General features: G+C 41.2%; 1 protein-coding gene across 1 annotated transcript in view; it reads left to right on the forward strand.

Moving 5' to 3' along the window:
• Positions 1-17030, forward strand: part of LOC126252892 (monocarboxylate transporter 14-like) — a 92171-nt gene extending 75141 nt beyond the window's left edge. The window contains exons 6-8 of the mRNA XM_049953862.1: positions 1296-1594; positions 13981-14172; positions 16556-17030. Of these exons, the coding sequence (XP_049809819.1) occupies positions 1296-1594; positions 13981-14172; positions 16556-16695 (631 nt within the window). The 3' untranslated portion in view covers positions 16696-17030. The remainder of the gene's footprint in view (positions 1-1295; positions 1595-13980; positions 14173-16555) is intronic.
• Positions 17031-20008: the final 2978 nt, after the last annotated feature.

Below are 20008 nucleotides of genomic sequence, written 5' to 3' on the forward strand. Positions count from 1 at the left end.
TCGATGCCTCTCAAGGGGACCGCTCTACGGCACGGATGATGTCTTTTCTTGTTTTGTAGCGTATACCACGAAGTTCTTGTTTTGCAGCGTATACCACGAACAGGTTGCTTCATTTTGGCAAACAGTTCATAATCGCACGAACTCATATCGAGTGAATACTGTGGATGTTCCAGTATCTACTACCCTCACATACGTAGTAGCTCGTGTATGGGTTCACCTTGTTGCACCATGCGTTGCGATGAAGGATGATTGGATGCAGTGCCAGAAGATGCCGCCACTTTCTTCTCAGTGCAGGATCAAGTAGATTTCACAAGGAACTGCAGTAGTAGGTTGCAGTGACGGTCTGCCCCTGCGGTACAAGGTGATGCTGGATTAGCCTGTGGATATTGTGAGCCACAATAACCATCACTTTGGTACCAGCTGGTTCATGGCACATGTTCTGTGGGAGAGGAGAACCATGAAATTTCCATTAATTGGGCTAATCCTGAATGACATCCCTGCCACCCCGAAACAATTTCGGCCATCTCGCCACCATATGATATGGCAATGCTGCATCACCACACCTCACCTAGTCCCTGAAAACATTGTTGTGCACTCTACTACGTGCCACTTCAATCTTGATCCATGCACGTTTTTCGTGTTTGCTAAACTTACTCCTAGGGCTCTTGAACGGGCCTGCCGCACTTTCAGACAGTACACACTGCAACTGATTCAAACACAGCCGTCGCCACTCACTGGACTACTTCAACAGACCTTCTGCTATCAGCTAGAGCCAATGCACATGCCACTGGACGCACATCCTTCATGTTATGGCAGTGCTGTCTCTACTTTTTGTCCAATTCTAGTATTACGTCTTACTGTATATTCTAACCAAAAATAACCAACAGGGTATTTTGAACATTTCATGCAAGAAAACGTTTCCTGTAACACTGTTTCGTTTTTTTCTGTGTCTTTCCCATGATTAGCGTTTCCAGACTTATGTCCATACAACACATTTTATTCGTCTGTGTGTGAGTAAGTTTTCCTGCAAGTTTGGCTGTACCTCTTTGTTACACCTTGTATTTCTAAGATATGCCTTAAGCAATGGTTTAGCTCAGGGGCGGCCAAGAATTCGTCTTCTGAGACGTGCCCTGGCACGAGAGCCACAGCGCTCAGCCTACCTGCACACTTCCCCCACCATCATGGCGCGCTATCCGAGCATGAGGAGCAGGGGAATCTGTGAACGAGCCGCGTTCAAACGAGGCGTAGAAAAACTCGCAGTATTTAGCTAAGTAAATTGTCTCTCGTATCCGCAGCTGGTGGTTGACCGTGGTGGACCTGTTCGACCTGAGACTGCTGCAAGACCTGCGCTGCACCAACATCCTGGTGGGCACGGCGCTCTCCATGTTCGTTGACATGGTTTTCTGCACGCTGCTGCCGCTCTACCTGTTCCACAACGAGTTTTCCCGCGAGGACTCCGCGCTTTGCATATCCGTGATGGGGATCGCCGACCTGGTGGGCCGCTTCAGCGTGGCTGTGCTGGGAGCCTGCTGCGTGCCCGACAACAGGCTGGTCTTTCTGCTGAGCTCAGCGGCGACTCTGGTCATTCGAGCACGTAAGTACCCTGCTGCTTACAACAACACGCATAGGTCGCTCCTCTGCATCTTGCCTTGCGTAGTGACATGATGTCACTGTAGAGGGACAGCACCTCAAAAATTAGTAGCTGTTTATTACAGAATGGGATGATCAGCCTAAATTAAGTGGTTTAAATGACAGTGTAATTAAGTGGTGATATAATCTCGCTAGGTTAAAGTGAATGAATTTCAGTGTGTCAGTCAAGAGTAATACAGTCGATGTGTGGAGTTCTGAGGTGAAACGAATAAAACGAAATTCACTGTGCACCACAAATGCGCTCCGTATCTTTACTCAAACACGCAAAAACCAGGAACAAAAAATAAATAAACATCTTTCTCTGGCATTCAGTATAATTCTCAGTAAGGTATACTTGCAATGCTATTGCATAATAATTATATATGTACGCAGAAATGCACTCACTCACCCGAAATACGACGTGTGTGAAAAAAGTAATGAGACTGCGAGCGATCTGCTAACGCCGTGTTGTTCTACTTTGGTAGACCGATGTGTTCATCCCTTCCAGATGCTCAGTTCCAGTTTCAGTTTTCTTTAGCCATCACGTGGTGTTTGAGAGCGCCATACGTGAAGTCGTGTTTTTGTTACGTATTACGAAAATGGAACAGCTTAATTCAGAGCAACGTTATGCTATCATCTTTTATGTCAAACATGAGAAATCCGCAAGTGTAACATTTGAATAGCTGAATATGGGAAATATTCCTTCGCTGGCAAAAATTATTTTTGGAAGACCGAGAATACGTTGAAGATGCACCTCGCTCTGGGAGATCTTTAACTTCAAAAACTAGCGGATACGTCGAACTTATGCGTGCTCTTGTGAAATCAGGCTGGCATTTAACAATAAGGATGATGGGTGACCTCTTAAACGCTTTCACCGTACATCAAATTTTGACCAAAGTTCTGCGTATGCGAAAGGTATTTGCCAAAATAGTGCCGAAAAACCTCACAACCGAGAAGAATTACCATCGAAGAAACGTGTGCGTTGATCTTCTTGAGAGGATTGTCAAAGGCCACAAATAATTCACTCGTGTGACCACAGGCAATGGATCCTGTATTTTTGAATACAACCCTGAGCAAAGTGGCAAAATGAACAGTGGCATACTGAGACATCTCTTCTACCGAAAGAAGCTCAAGTGAGCAAATAAAAACTTTTTGAACAGTGGGGGTGTCGTGGACAAAGAATTTGTTCCTCCAGAACATAATGTCAACCAAGTGTTTTACAAAGATGTCCTTTAAAGGCCCAGGGCAAGGGTGGATCGCGTAAGACCGGACGCTACAGACAAGTGGATGCTGCGTCATGGCAACGCCCCTTGTCATACGGCCATTTCCATTACGTCAGCCCCGACAGCCGAGTGGTCGCCGGCACGGTAGCTGAGCGTGTTCTGTCAGAGGGTTAGCTGCCCTCTGTAATAAGAAAACTGATTAACCGATCAACGGCGAATTTAAATGGATGTCTTACGACGGCCGCCCCGAGCAGAAGCAACGAATGAAAGCGAAAAATATGAGATTAAAAAAATTTTAAAAATTTAAAAAAAGTCGTCAGCGCGATGGACTGCCATGCCAAGTGGCCCGGGCTCGATTCCTGGCTGGGTCGGAGATTTTCTCCACGCAGGGACTGGGTGTTATAATGGCGTCAACTCAAAAGACTTGCACCAGGCTACCGGCCTCCGCAACGGGAGGCCCTAGTCACACGACATTTCATTTTATATTTTATTTCCGTCACAGAATTTTTTACCCCAAACGGCATTCCTGTTGTTCCACAGCCCTCCCCCCCCCCCCCTATTCACCTGAACTTTTTCTCTTCACGAAATCTAAAAACATCTTATAAGAACATCATTTTGGTTTTCTGGAGAACATTCAGAATAATCTGATGATATGTTAAAGGTCCTGCTATTCGTAAATTTTCAGCGCTGCTACCAAGACTGCAAACAACGACTCTGCCGGTGTATACATGGTGCGGCCCTTAAATCCGGACAAATGAATCTTTTCTTTAAAAGCAAATTTATTTAAACAATAAAAATGAAACTGATAATCCTTTTACATATAAGTAGTGGTATCTTTCAAGAATAACATTACTCGATGTAACCCCCTCCAGCCGCAATGATCGCCTCCAATCTTGCTCTGAAGCGATCGCACGCACTCTCTAAAATAGCACTGTTCGAATTCGTGAATGCTGTTTCGACAGCGGTGTGTAGAGATGCGACATTAGGGTGAATCGTTTTATTGGTAACTTTCGACTACGCTCCAAACATAGTAGTAGAGGGGGTTCAAATGTCAACGTTATCAGAGAGCCCGTTTTGGGCTAAATGGCTCATATGAGCCGGTGCACCGTTGAAAGATACAGTGTCTCCCCCAGTTACCATCCATGGTTTCACGACAGTCGTCAAAACTTGCAGATAAACTTCTTTGGGACAGTTCGTCCCTTTTCAAAAAAATTGGGGGCATGATATCACCCCAGACTTCTCCGAAGCGTTATACTTGGCCACAATATCGTAAACTTTTTATCTCGGGTACCTTAAGAATCGGACTATTGCAGTGGCGAACGCCCAGCTCGAAGACTTTCGATAATCGCAGCTCTTCGGTTGTACTCCTCACTCGTCCGTAACATCTCGGCCATTTTGAGGTTCTGACTGTTTACTAGATGCCTATGACTTTCAAGAACGGCAATCGCGACCTCCGGCGGAGCTACGATGTCGTGGGAAATTCAAATTGAAGCGCCGTACACTGTAGGTGCCGAAGCGAACTACTTTGAATGGACAATACTGTTCTTTGAAAAAAAATAAAATCTTTGGTAGATGTAAAATTAGTCTCATTATTTTTCTCGCATATCTCGTACAATGACGTGCCCAACCTATCCAACTCACTTAATAACGTTAACAAACCAGCCCCAAATATATGTAAATAAGCAGTCATTTTCAAATACAGCGCAAGCTGTCGTTCTTGAATAATGAGAACAAGGAGTCTTAAGAGAGAATATTATGCATTAATGCACCTATCGGCCTCAGATTACTACCACTATCCAAAAAATGTTTGTGCGTGTAAACGCTCCTAAACAGTCCTGCGTTGACCTGTCTTGGTGTAACCATTCGCTCGGCGATCACCTATTTGTTGGCAGGACACTTCGTAATATTTTGGAGACACTATACGATTAAAAATGATTATGTTTTTATTTAACAGACTTAAGTTTTCTGGTCTGTTTCCTGACCTAAGAAACATTGTTTTTCAGCAGTGTTTTGCTGACGGACACACAAGCACAAGTTGTTGACAAATGATCGACTGTTAGGCCATATTCTTTTTCTCACGTATGCCGTGAGAGATTGAATGCTAGGGCGGGATTTTGCAAAATCTGTTTATTACAAATTCGTCGGTTAGGGGGAGGGGAGATAAAAGTGAGATACTAAACTGCGCATTTTCTAGGTCTGCCGTCATCAGTCAGTATTTCTTCTGTATGCTGAATGTTTCATTGTTGGTCCGTCTATAATTGCGTCTGCATTAGACTTATTATGATGCTTGCTACGTCAAAAAGGACCACGGTTTCTGTTTCTCTAGTGCCTTAAAGATTCTTCCTTTCCGTTTTCTTAAATTAGGCAAAGCAGCGTTTTATTTTCGTCTGTTTTACTAAATATCTTTGATTTCATTAACAAGAATCGTTGTACCTTACTTTACTTTTCCGTGTCCAGATCAAATTTTATTTTTCCAATAGTTAGCCACCGTTACGGCTTTGTCGTTGGCATGTAGCAGGTCACTAAAACTGCAGGGCTCCGGCAGTAGTCGGCACATGAGCAGATGTGCCTCGTCTTGTAACTCTCCGCATCCGCAAAGAACGTCGTCATCGTTAGTCAGCAGTCCCCACTTGCACAGATTAGTTTTTCATCTGGGTACACCAACCCTCAGCCTATTTAGTGTTCTCCACACTGTGTAAGGAAGTTTGTTTCCAGGTGCCATTTGCTCTTTTGGTATTATCTGCAGTGCGGTTTGTTCATTCTCCCATTTACGGACTCTATTATCTTCCTGTGAACCGTCAAGGATTTTGGTTCTTGCAATAAAGCTATTTCTAGACTTAAGCCTCCGAGCCTGAGTGACGTGCCCATTCAGTGGGTGTCGAGAATCTGTTTCTTTCTTTGTTCTCTCAGCGTCTGCTGCCACATGCCTTCTGATCTTGGATGGGGCAATTCCAGCAAGTAGGTACAAATTACCCGTTGGTGTGGGTCTGAGACAGCCTGTAACAATTCGCATTGTCTCATTTACACTTACATCAACCTGTTTAGCATGTGCAGATGCTTCCCATACTGGCGCTGCATAGTCTGCTGCAGAAACACACAGATCAAGTGCTGATGTTCTCAGTACTGATGGTTGAGCACCCCATTCATAGTTTATCAGCCTGCGGATGATGTTATTCCTGGAGCAGACTTTAGGCTTGGTGTTTTGGCAATGCTGCTTGAAGGAAAGCGTTCTGTCAAGTACAATCCCAAGGTATTTAGGTGTTGGACAGTGCTTTAGCTTCTTACCTTGCCATGTAACGTCGAGCTCAACTCCAGCGTCTCTATTGCGCAGATGGAAAGCACATACTTGGCTTTTGTCAGGGTTTGGCTTGAGGTGATTGGCGTCGTAGTATTGAGCCAGTTCTTCAAGCGCTCTAGAGAGATTTCCAGATGTTGAATCAAAATTGGACCCCTGGACCACCACAGCTGTGTCATCAGCATATACGAACAGTCTTGCATCATGAGGTATAGGTTGGTCATTAGTGTACACATTATAAAGGATGGGAGAAAGTACACTTCCTTGTGGTAAGCCATTCTTCTGCAGTCGCCATCTACTGTTCTTACCATTTAGGGAGACATAAAATCTTCGATTTTGCAGAAGACTACCAATAACCATCGTCAACCTACAGTCCCCTGTGAGGTGATATAATTTGGGCAATAGCTTTCTGTGGTTTACCGTGTCGTATGGAGCAGTAAGATCTATGAAAGCTGCTCCAGTTATTAATTTTTTTTCAAACCCATCTTCTATATGTTGCGTCAGATTAAGTATTTGCCCACAACAAGATCTTCCCGGTCTGAAACCGGCTTGTTCCTTTATGAGCTTTCCATCTATAGTTTCTGCCACCCGGTTGAGAATCATCCGCTCCAGTATCTTATAGAGATGGCATAGAAGTGACACTGGTCTGTAACTTTCGGGGTCCTTTATCTCCTTGCCAGGTTTTAGTAAAGCCACCACTCTCGCCTGCCGCCATAGTTTTGGAATGTTCAGCTCTTTAATACAGGTGTTCATCATTTGTAGTAACCAGTTTCGAACTTTGGGCCCAAACTGTTTTATCTGCTCCGTTCTAAGGTCATCAGTTCCAGCGGCCTTATTCAGCTTCATACTCTGAATGGCGTCTTCCAGTTCGGTTGCTGTGAATGAAGCATTGAGGAGTCCGTAATCTTTTTGTTCTTGGGGTATAACTCTTTCCCTTTCTCTTTTCCCTTTGGTTTTCCCATTCTTCAGAAGTTGGCTAGCAATCTGATTTGCTGTTACCCCGTTGTTCTTCTGCTGGTGGTCAGTTAGATCTCCACTTAAGTTTTTCAGTAATTTCCATGCACGTCTGCTGTTTTGTTTCATGTCAAGATTCTTGACTGGTTTGCACCACCGTGATCTCTTATCCTCAGCAATAGCCTGCATTAGTTCCTCCCCAGCCTCCATCGTATCTTCGCTGAAGGGGTCCTGAGTGAAAAGCTTTTTGTACCTGTCAAGTAAGACCTTGCTGCTGGCGGTCAGACCCTGGATGTACTGGGTACGGCAACCCCTTGGGATGTTTTTCCTTGAGATCCTTTTCACAATATCGATAAATCTACCATACTCATCTGGTCGAGGAGGGATTTTCTCAATCTCTTCATCCAATTGCTCTTTAAATTTCTGCCAGTCTGCCTTTTTGAAATTAAACCGTCTTCGGAAAGGCACCTGCTCTGGTTTAACCATGGCATTCACAACACAAATGACGGGTATGTGTTGTGTACTTGGGATAGATTCTTCAACAAGCTTCATGCATTGTGCTGCCAACTTCCTACTCACAAAGATGTTGTCAGGATTATATCCCCTTCTCCATCTTCTGCTGTTGAACGATGCTGGCTGTTTTGGGTCATGAATGAGCTGTAGGTCATTAGTGTCAGCCCAGGATTCAAGCTGTACACCATTCTCATCAGTCTCATTATATCCCCATGCTTCACCATGGCAGTTGAAATCGCCCATGACAAAATTATTATGGTCATATGTAAAATTGTTTGATTCATGGAAAATAAAGTCCACATCTGGTGGTTTGTACACCGACGTCACAGAGAACTTCTGAGCGCGAATGGTAAGGACTTCAATGTTATTTACTTCTGTCATTGCGGCTGGTGTTACGCTGAGCGCGGGTCTGATGAAAATCGCACTCTCATACTTGCCGTGAGGTCTTTCAATGGCCAAATACATTCCTGCTATTTTAGGTCTGTGGCTGGTGGCTTCCCGGTGTGTTTCCTGCACCAACAATACGTCGCATTTATGCTTATGGCAAATGTGTGCTAATAAAACACTCTTATGACTAGAGAATCCCTCAATATTTATCGAGATAGTCATAAGGGGGTCTTGATAAAGGCCGTTGCGTCTTGGTGTTAGAAGGATTAGCCGGTGAAATTTTTTACCGTTTCCAGGGTACGCCCGATTGTGCCTGTCTTCAGTCTTTAGGCTCACAATCTTCTATGAGGCTCCTTCTTTGTACCCCATCGTTGTACCTAAGACACAAAGAGTTAAAGCTGTGATTACACTCAGTATATTAATATCTCCGATTGAAATGTTGGTTGGGAGCAGTCACATTAATGTCACTGATTTAATAGGTACGCACCGTTTTTAATGTCAGTTATGACCTGCTTTTCTAAGGTACACGCTTTCTTTCACGATAAATTTAAGGTGTAAAATTGTCAATCGTCATTTGAGAAGTATATCTCTGGGGAACTTGGACCACTTTGTGTACAAGTAAAAAAAAATGTAATTTGTTTACTTTTGTGACGTCACAAATCACGGTCCCTTATCCATGTCGTCTTCGTGCCTTCAGAAACCCCGGCACGCTTTCAATGACGTCACATTGGTGCGAAATTTTAAAATTTCAAGATGACATTGGCAGGAAGTTTTAAGTTCGCAAGATGGCGGTGGGCGGGAAATACAAGAATACAAAATGACGCTGGTAAGAAAAATTTTCAGCCAATGACAGCTTTTATAAATACAAGATGACAGTAATGGGAAATTTTTTAGCTTTCATTAACATCAGTCAGCTAATGACAGCACAATATATTTTAGCAAAGCTCGCCATACTTCTAAGCATCTAGTTATAATACTGTATTTTTAAAAGCTTCTCCTTCTTTACTTGAATTCGGCAGCAAGTTCAGAAGTGTTGGATTATTTATCTAAAAATATCGTAAGCACATACACACACTTGAAATTTTCGCTATGTGCAATATTATTCTCTCTAACAGTTTTTCCAAGGTTAAAAAAAAGTCATCTCTCGTTTTATAATATATTACAGAAGGGTGAACTGGAGAAAAAATGAAGGAGAAATATTCTATATATAAGTATTATTGTAAAACATTCGAAAGAAAAGTTAAATGTACGCTCTGGCTACGACAAGGGATACTCAAAGTTTAAATTATACAATGTTTTTTACATTCAGTGTTGTCACACTTAATATTTTCACATATTTTTACCATGTGTGACAACCAGTTTGTAGTGTTGGCACTACAAATCCGCCTAAACGTTCTGTTCTCTTCTGAAGTCGAATACGATCCCTCACCACGTGTTCCCAAGATCCAATTTCTGCTGATCTACAAGCCAAATTTCATACAGTAATTACACGAACTATTTCCAAAACTTTCGAATTCGCGAAATGCACCTTGTGTGGATGTCTTTCAACTGACAGATGTTTTCAAATGCAACATTCCGTTCTGGAATTGAGTCTTTGACCCTACTTTTGCAGCCATTGTAAATTTCAAGCAATAATCAATGCTTCTCGCAGTTTCTCCTAAGTAGATATTATATCATTAGCATATTAATTATTGCCTATCGCTATTGAAGCTAACTACTCATTCTAACAATTTGTTTGAGTCATTCCAGTGTGTATAGTCGATATCTGCTGGCGATCGGTTTTAGACAGTCTTCCAATCGTAAACGTCATTTTTATCATAATAATTCTCTTCTTATTCTCCTTCTTCGTCTTTGTCGACATCATCACCATCATCATCGTTAATATCATAATCATTCTCTTCTTCTTCATCAACTACTTCATAATGATTATCGATTTTTCTTCTACATATCTCCAGTTTCTGCTTTCATAAATACACTGTTTTCTTTGGCTTTAACGTCTTTCTCTTCTTCGCCTTGGACTTCTTTTGCAACTGCTGACCCAACCCTTGTAGCGGTTGAGAAACGGATCTGATGTGAAGTTGAACTGGTTGCTTAGTGAACTGCATCTTCTCCTCTGACAAAACCTGGCGAGATTTCTGTTATACAACATAGGCACAGCTGGATGAGAGTCTGAAATTACATTCTGTCCCATTTCAGTGTGTGGGTGTTATGTTGACGAGTTGCACAATGGACTGATCTGACAAGTACCCTTTGGCTCCTGCAAGAAGCAATTTCCACCCCACACTACTACAGAAGTCAGACAGACGCTCCTAATGTACCAAAAAGAAATGCCTGAAAAACTTTCAGCAATAAATATCTTCCGGAGTCGTCCGCTGCAAGAAAAAGAAACAAAAATATTCTATTTTCTTACGTAACTAGTGGGATACTTGGGTACTGGAGTTTTACTAGTTAGTGTAAGAAAAACATTAAACGAACGGAAAATATCATTTATTCCAAAATTTAAGAAGATTCAAATGAAACTTTTATTTATAAACTGATATTCAAATTTCTGGGTTCTTTTTGGAATAGGAATAGGAATCCTGTTAATGACATTTATATACAAAGTGTGTGAAAGCTCTTTCATCCCTTTTCTTTAAGAATGTTATTTACTCAGCAGAATGGCTGAGAGCCGTGCCTACTCAACTTGAATAATTATACGATTGAATTTTTCTAAGTACGGTCGAGGCTGTCGCACAAGAAATGTAATGGAGTGACGTGAATTAAGTATGTTATTTCTAATGGAGGAAAGATGGGGCATGCCTACGGTGTAGTGCACAATACCGTGAGCTGCGACGACTGTTACTTGCGTCGTTCGTCGCTGAAAAATAACAAAACTATCTCTTTCTATCTGGATTGACCTTCGCCAATCGAACTCTCACTATGCCTTGATGAAGTCAATGACTCCCATCTGCACTTAGTCTAACTATTGGCGTGGTACACTATCTCGATAAATATTGAGGGATTCTCTAGTCATAAGAGTGTTTTATTAGCACACATTTGCCATAAGCATAAATGCGACGTATTGTTGGTGCAGGAAACACACCGGGAAGCCACCAGCCACAGACCTAAAATAGCAGGAATGTATTTGGCCATTGAAAGACCTCACGGCAAGTATGAGAGTGCGATTTTCATCAGACCCGCGCTCAGCGTAACACCAGCCGCAATGACAGATAACCAGTCCACCACACTGCCACTCAGTGTTCGCTCACAGGCGCTAACTAATACTCTGTCTGTGTCCACACTGCACATTAAGTGTCACGGCCAGCACAGTGAACAAACTCTTAATCGCAAGCAACTCAATACAGAGTATCACTCCGATTCGCTAGCGTCAGAGGTGCTCTCCCAGTATAGTACTGAGTAGAGACATGGTTCCTCGCTCTCTGCATACACGCACGAGCGCACTCACTCCCGCTACGTGTTCTCGCTACAAGAGCGTCACCGGAACGACTTCCTTCCACGCAAAAAGTAAAGGGTATATCATCCGCTGTCTTTCTCTCACTCCTCCGGCTCATTGCATCAGAAATAGTCCACCAATCAGCGTTACTCTTACAAACGGGAGAATGGCGCTCCGTTTAAGCCAACCAATTCGGAAATATATAGCATCTGCGTTAGGCGTTTACTGTCCACTAGTGAGAACTCTGAAACTGCGCACTAGGTCCGTAAAAAAAAATGCGTATGCTGGGGCTCTCCCAAACTATACAACGGGTTTTGCTTTTAAGGTGAACACTTTTTTGGTCCATGGGCGGTCAGTCGGCCGGTGCAGCTGCATGCTAACCCACCCTCCTACGGACTTTCCAGCAAGCTTGTTGCCCCTGCTGAACAAAAACTCCTGTGGCCGTCATGTCTTGAATGTTTGTGTATTCCAGCCTCGACTTTTTAATCTTGGTGCACACTTGCGATTTATTTATTAGATTTACATATTGATTAAATGGAAATATGTAACATTGACTCTACCCTATCGAGTCTTGGCTTAAATGAATCGTCTTGATACGCAGAATACGATGGTGAGGTCGGAATATATAAGAAATGAAGGTCAGGAGAGCACACCATCTTACACCATACTGATATGTATCTCATTATATTGCAACAATGATCCACTGACCCTAATGCAGTCTCAGCCATATTGGTATATTTGTAGCTTGTGTTTGAATTTGTTTATCCATATGAGAGATATCTCGCAAATGTGAGTATTTTACTACAGTTCTGTAGATCTATCATTGTGTAACTGCTTTTACAAGGTTTAATTTTAAACAATGGGGTATGTAATCATGTCATCTCTAAGTATCTTACATTGTGAACTATTAAATTAATGCAACTGTCATCTATCGGTAAGTAATTGATGGTGTTTTATTAGCAGCTTCCGGTCTCTCGACAGCATTGATGCATCTTCAGGTTTTTAATGGTTACGTTTCCATAATGTAGATGTACAGTTACGTAGCCACAACTTTCGGAAGGTTATCCACGTTAAAAGTCAAACTACTATGGTAGGTTGTCGTAATAACCCACCAGCGTGGTTTGGGACCAGCACTTTGAAACTTTGCACCATGTTCAAATGTGTGTGAATTCCTAAGGGCCAAATCTGCTGAGGCCATCGGTCCCTAGACTTGCAAACTTAAACTAACTGAAACTAACTTATGCTAAGAACAATGCACACACCCATGCCCTAGGAGGTACTCGAACCTCGGGCAGGAGGAGCCGCACAGTCTGTGACATTGCACCTCAAACTGTGTGGCCACTATGCACGGCTGCATCATCACGAAATCATCCTGTATATACATACTGTGCATTTACAGGCTCCAGGGCCTAAAATTTTACGCTATGTAGCACATTGTATGATGTTTCCAGACACGGGTTCCTATGTAAAACTTGATCTACTAAGTACCCTCTACAATCTGTACAAGTGCGTTGTATGAATTGTGAAACACCCTGTATACACAGTTTCTAACTGTATGTTTCTCTTAGTGTGTTAAACCTTTAACATAAGATTATACCTCTTAATGAATAGATAATGATTATGTGAAATGTTGAAAATCAAAATTTTGTTGCTTCTGTAAGTCGTTAGATAGGTAACCTGCAACTGTGGCCATGAACCATTAATCCGGGTAGTCATTTAGTAATATAGATGAGCCATAACGGAAGTATGGATCTCGGATTGTATCACTGGCCTCCGAGATCCTCCTTTCCTTTGAGAAGTAAGGGGTAGGGGGGGGGAGGGACGTGGCGTTGCAAAAGACAACGTGCCTCCCTTTCTAACAACTTTGGATTAGCTGCAGTGCCACATGGCTACAGAAGTGAACGTAGTTACTTCAGGGACGCAAAAATATGCAACGAATTTTACTATCGTCTGGATGTTTATCCAGCTTTCGGTGGAGAGCACGCTGAACACTTGTGAAATGTAAGTCGAAGCTTTGATACAAACATAATCGAAAGAAATACCCTAAGGTTCGACGTACATACATGTAAATGAAATACCCTTATAAAATCGTATGGTCCTTTTGACAATAAAAACTTCTTAGTCCTATGCGTAAGTTGAAATTTAGTCCAAATTTCTCTCTTCATTCAAGTACTAAATATGGAAATGGAGATGAAGTGCCATGCTTCGTGACAGAGCGTATGGGAACGATGAGGGAGACCCGCTTCGCCGTACTAGGCAAGGGCCTAATGGAGGTGGTTTGCCTTTGCCTTCCTCCGACCGTAATCGGGATGAATGATAATGATGAATACGACACAACAACACCCAGTCATCTAGGGGCAGGTGAAAATCTCTGACCCCGCCGGGAATCGAACCGGGGAAGCGAGAACGCTACCGCAAGACCACGAGCTGCGGACATGCACTAAATATAGTCTCGTGAAATCTGACGAATCTTTTCGAATCACGCTGCCTTTTCTACATGCAGCGTGACATCAGCGTGACTGCTCTGTTCGTGTTTCGTGTTCCAGTGTACATCTTCTTCACCGACTTCATGGCCATCGCGGTGCTGTGTGCGCTGCTGGGCTTCTGCAAGTGCTTCATGTTCGTGCTGGCGCCCCTGGTGGTGGCCGACTCGTGCAGCCAGGAGCGCTTCCCCGCCGCCCTCGGGATCCAGACTGTTATGGGCGGCGTAATGACCGTCGCGTTTGGACCTGCCATCGGTAAGTATACCTGCCAGGTCAAATAACAGAAAGGAAAAAAATGAACAGGTGTTCCAAAATCGAAGACATGACGTCTAAAGGCATCATGACAACTTCTGTTTCCGTCTGAGCCACTTTTTATGTTTGTGAAGCCTGACATCACGAAATGAGACAGAGGACTTACCATAATTTACTAAAATTTTAAAAAATGTACGAAAAACTTTTACCATTTAGACAGTAATTCACATAGGACAGTTAAAACATGATGAATGTTTCGCTTGTGTGTAACAACAATCTTTAGATTGCCCAAATCGTAAATGGAGGTGAATACGCGTTGAACAGCATCAACAGTGAAAGTCATGAGAAAACATGTATTCTCATTAAAAAAAAAAAGCAACTAGATTAAGGCAATACCCATGTCAAAGGCAACTTCAAGGTGAACCGGGTCGTAACACATAATCTTGCGAGACGCGGGTAAAAAAAGAGGGGGTAGGGGGAGTTGCACCAGTAAAACTGCGTCAGTCTTCCATTATTGGCATTTGTGAAACAAGTAATATACTGAGAAAGCCTTATGCAACGACAAACAAGAATTAAAAACTCTTCTACATCCCGGTAATGATGGACTGCTCTCATGTCAACCAGGGTGTGGAACAGGTTTTAATTTTTGTTGCCGTTGTATAAAGTTTTCTCACTGCATTACCCGTTCTACAAATGGACATAATGCATGACTTAAGAAATTTTAATTATGCAATTGCCCCCTTCCCCCCCTTTTTACCAGCATTTCGCAAGATCATGTGTTACCACCTGACCCATCCTTGACGCTGCTTTTAATATCAGTATTCTCTTAGTCTGTTAGTTTTTTAATACAAACGCACGTTTTTGCGTTGTGTTCTCTACTGAAACTGTTCAGCGCATATTCACCTGCACTTACGATTTGATCACCTGAAGATGCTTGTTATGCACAACCAAAATGAGTCAATATGTTTTAATTGTCTAATGTAACCTGCGGTATAGGCAGCAATTTTTTTGTATGAAATTTGTTAATTTTAATAAACTATGTATGTTTGTTTCAATTACTGCTTACCACCTTTTCTGTAGATTATTATCACATTCTGGATCTAATCAGCAAGGTAAAGCACATAAAAAAATCAGCTATGGACTGTGTTTGACCTTCATGTACGGAACCCTAAGGACGCACCACTGTATTTCATTAATATACCGCTATTAGGCAGTCCAATTTTACTGATGGTATTTAATTCACTTATTGGTTTCGAATTTATAATACTCCCTGACAAAAAAAAAGCAAAGCACCCAAATGGAGAGGAATAAGCGAAAGCCCTGCTCTGATTCGGGTCCTCTATATTCTGGACGCCGACACTGGGAGCGCGTTGACGTCCGAACTGGTTCCACACGTGTTACATCGGGGACAGATCTGGTTAACAGCTGCGTACAAACTCTTTGTGAAACCATAGTGTAGTAATATCTCCGTAAATTGTTTTGATTACAAAAACAAACAGCGTAAGTGATAATTTGCCTGTGTGTGATATTCTGTGTAATGGAGGAGGCACAGTACTTGCAACTAGACTATCTCCAACTTTAGCATATAAAAACATTCAAAGATTCATTTAGTCCGGTTTTCCCAGTACATCCTCAAAAAGACAACTACAGTACAAGAGAGGCAGAAAAGGAAACATGTAAATGTCACAAAAATATTTATGTAAACAAACTCAGTTGAAAATGAGAATAAATTCTCGAAACGCGTTCCGCTAAGCATGAAAAAATAAGCAACTGTTGCAGTTTTCATTACTTAAATCATGAAAATCATGAATGCCACACGTGCAGGCTTTCCAAACACATTGATTTCATTGAACAGAATTAAGTAGTATATATCCTATGCACTTGGGCATATATTAAATGAAAGACTGATTTAAGAACTTTAACTTCTTGTGACATAGACGAAGGTTAAATAACTGAAATGTACACAAAAATATGAGTAAAGTAAGAAATATTATCAACCCTTCACTTTTCGTGTTCTCCAGCGACCGTATTTGCCAATATATTTATAAGAATGGAAACTGTCGAGTGCTACACAACTCATTACTAAAAAGACATGAACAATATCTGTGCCACTCTGTTTCCACGCGAGAAAAGTGTACATGAGGTAAACATCAGGGAAAGGTCGTAAAACCTTACTAATGATTTCTCTCAACACACATAGCCTCATATTGCTTTTTTCCTAAAATGCCAAATAGTAAATCAGCCAAGGCCTTTTTTTCTACAGTAGAAGCTTTCTGCTACCATGATTAAAAACAATTATAACCAGAAGTTTTTCTTCAGCTTGGCAAGGATTTCCTGGTTCCAGTATTGTTTGTTTATAATCTAAGTTTTATGTTTTTTTTTTCAGGTAAAGTCAGAGATGTGACTGGCAGCTTTACCGCGAGTTTTATTGCAATCACTGTCCTCGGCCTCTTTTGTGTGGTACCGTGGTCTCTGGAAATGGGTGTAACCGCAGTCAGGAGACGCCGAAAGGTGATCAACAAGTGAACGACGCTGCGTCAAGAGTATTTTCTGCACTGGCGGGTATAAGAGTCATCAATAATTTCTGTAAGAAAAAAAATTTCTGTAAGAAGATTCACATCAGCTGTTACGAATCAGTGAGATAGAAAGACTTCTACTTTACACAGTTGTGAAAATCTTTCTTCTTCTGAGCACGTGTATGATCAGTTGATTTTTGTGAACAGGAAAATCACATTCCGAATAATGTTTCACACAAGTATAGAGAGACCCAAACGGATCAGTGTGCCTCAAAAGGTGCGCCGTAGCTGATTTTGTAATTAGTGTGAAGCCCATTCTCGAACAACATAACGCTTAGTCATACAGTAATACAAAAAGATAATGCACGCAATTTGACACGTACTTTTATTCATTTTTATGGTTAGCCTCATTCACCTCTGAGGCACTTCAACAGCAGTTCAACTAAACCTTGCATACACGCCTTTCGGTCTCCTAGGGACTCAATCAGTCCATCACAGTACTTTCCAACACAGTGTGCACCTTCATCACGAGATGAGCTTATCAGTCATTATTGCGAGACCTTTACATTATGGAGATTGACCGAATTTGTGCTAGCGGAATTCGTCTTGAACTTAAATGGACTCTGTAATCAGATTTGCTGTTATACTGAATGGCTTTGAAAATTACTGCAAATGTAACCATTATTTGTTAATAATTTATATCCTCATGGACAATTGAATTATAATATAGATTTTTTGTTTCTCGTTACAGAGGAATAATACATAGAGAAATTATGTACATATGCATGTAAATGAGAAAACTGAACTTTGTTAACTGAAATATATTTTAATTTATTTGGTAATCTATGTTCATCCATTAGTTACAATCATTATATTTACTACACTTTGAATTTGTAGTTCTTTTATGTTTAAGACATCAAAATACCTCTTGTGAACGACTCACGAATGTATTTTACCCGATGGAAACTGTTCTTACGCCAGCTTTTTTTTTTTTTTTCTTCACTCTCTACTTCAAACTTTGGAGTGGGCTACGTTAGATCCATGACTGAGCCTCAGAAATTTCTTTCAGACAAATATCACACGAGCTAGTAGTGCATCGTGACGAAATCTGGAATTTATAGATGGATAACGTGTGTTTTCGTCAGGTGTCCACGGTGTCAAAGAAATGTCAGAAATCAGATATCAGTGATAGGTTCATGGCCCAACTGATCCACATTTGAGATAAAATCGTTCTTTGTGCCTAAAATGAGTTTCCACAGTAAATAGTCTCGCATTACATTTAAGAACGAAAGTCTGGAAACTACACCGCCTTATATATGTCACATCAGCTGACTGGACAGTATACTAGCTGTAAAGACAACTTGTGCTCAACATAAAGAATAATTATTAGACTTAGATACAGGTTTCGCATCTTTTTCGATTCTGATTAAATCATTATTTGAGAGTAGAAAATAATACCTAATAGTAGCATACATTCAGATATAAAAATGATGTATACTGTCCTGTTCTAATTGATAACTTATTTATTATAGATTTAATGGTATATAATTCCTCCTCCTTCTTGGATAAATGATTAAATGTTGTTTGTCGCATGTGATAGCGAAAAAGGAGAATGAACAAATCATGTTAATGACGGGGACGAATTATTCGGCGCCAGCACAATCTATACAGTAATATAGGCATTCCAACGCTGTTATTAGTGTAGAGGAGCAATACTTCTTTGTATGGATCGGATTTCGAAAACCAAATTCTTCAAAGACAGATTATTTTATGAATCGTGCAGTTTCCATTTAAGGCAGCAGCAATGGCTACCGATCAATGGCATCGCTGTATTAATAACACCGACGTCCTCCTGTGCCCCTGGTTACAACCGTGAAAATGCAGAGGGCAGAGAATAGTTGAAATATCTCTTTATATTCTACTAATTATCGCTGCACAATTCTATGAGTGAATTACGTTTCCTACTTGACCGTCTATATACTCGCTGAATCGATGCGCAAAGTAGTACAGCACTATTACTATTCCATGAGCGCATAATTACTCTTTGTAATATTCTCTGGTGTGTTGAGAGGACTTCTAGGATCTTCTCCGTGCTGAATAGCCGCATTGAATAATTGTAATTGTGCTATCGAGATTACTGGAAGAAAGAGACTGAAAATATATTGTACACTACTCAAGAAAATATATACTGAGCATTTACATCAAAGGTGTGTAAGGAATTTCATTATATATGTATTCTCTAATAGGAAATTTGCACGGAGGTGTCGTTTCGTTGGTAATCAGAAGGGAACTTCCGATGAATTGGAAACGAACCTGCAATTATTAGATCCAAGAGCTCCATTATTTCATCGGATAATTAAACTCTATCAAAGCAAACTTTCCCCTTGATCTGAGGTCTCCCGACTGACTACGCAACGCAAGAAAACCAAGACACTTTATTTACACAGGATTGCAGATCGCTTTGAATCATCGAGACTGCGGACAAGGAAAGTCATCGTCCGATTCTGACTAAACAAGTAAAGCTTAATTATAACTTTCTTGAGCGACTGTGATAAGGCTGCTTATGAATGAGATCATTAATAAAATACTAATAACTAACTTTCCTACTCACCAGCAACCAGTATAAACACAATATTAATTAAAATTATATAGTAACAATATTATACTACTATATATCAGATTTAAATCAAACGTAATTAGTCTAGACAGCACAACAGCATCACTTTTTTGCTATCCCTGCAGACAGACAAGATGCTAAGAGACAAGTGGCGGGAAAGAAAGCAAGCTGGAGGTATCAAATGTTTGCAGACAGAAATATACCGAAAAATTACACAAGATATAATGTCTTAATGGCCGTAGTATCCTATACTCTGGAGGCTATGGATTTCCTTTCCTCCATTTTAAATGTACTGTTATACAGCCCCTTTGAATGGCACAGGAATAGTTTGTGATAGCTGACTTCACGGCGCTAATCGCCACTGAGCACATGCATCACAATCCATCTGTAATTATAAACAGTGTCTTTCAATATACATTACATTTTACACATACTGACGCAGTTAAAACATTTTTTTTTCTTTTCATCGTCCATAAATTTCTTGACTCGTTCGTTTTACTCCGAGTGTAGTGTCAATGCACCCGTTCGATAAGTTATATATAGCAGGCTGAGAATAGTTGTCACTACGCTGTTACAGTGAATCTAAAATAGTTCAGTTGATGCAGTTTCAGCATTCGTCGATATGAACATAGGAATAGGTGACAGGTGACAGATGATGTCAGCAGCTGTCACATGCCGCCAATCAGAAGGAGTGAGCCCGGGTGAT

The sequence above is a fragment of the Schistocerca nitens genome, chromosome 4 (assembly GCF_023898315.1).
Source record: "Schistocerca nitens isolate TAMUIC-IGC-003100 chromosome 4, iqSchNite1.1, whole genome shotgun sequence".
Taxonomy (NCBI): domain Eukaryota; kingdom Metazoa; phylum Arthropoda; class Insecta; order Orthoptera; family Acrididae; genus Schistocerca; species Schistocerca nitens.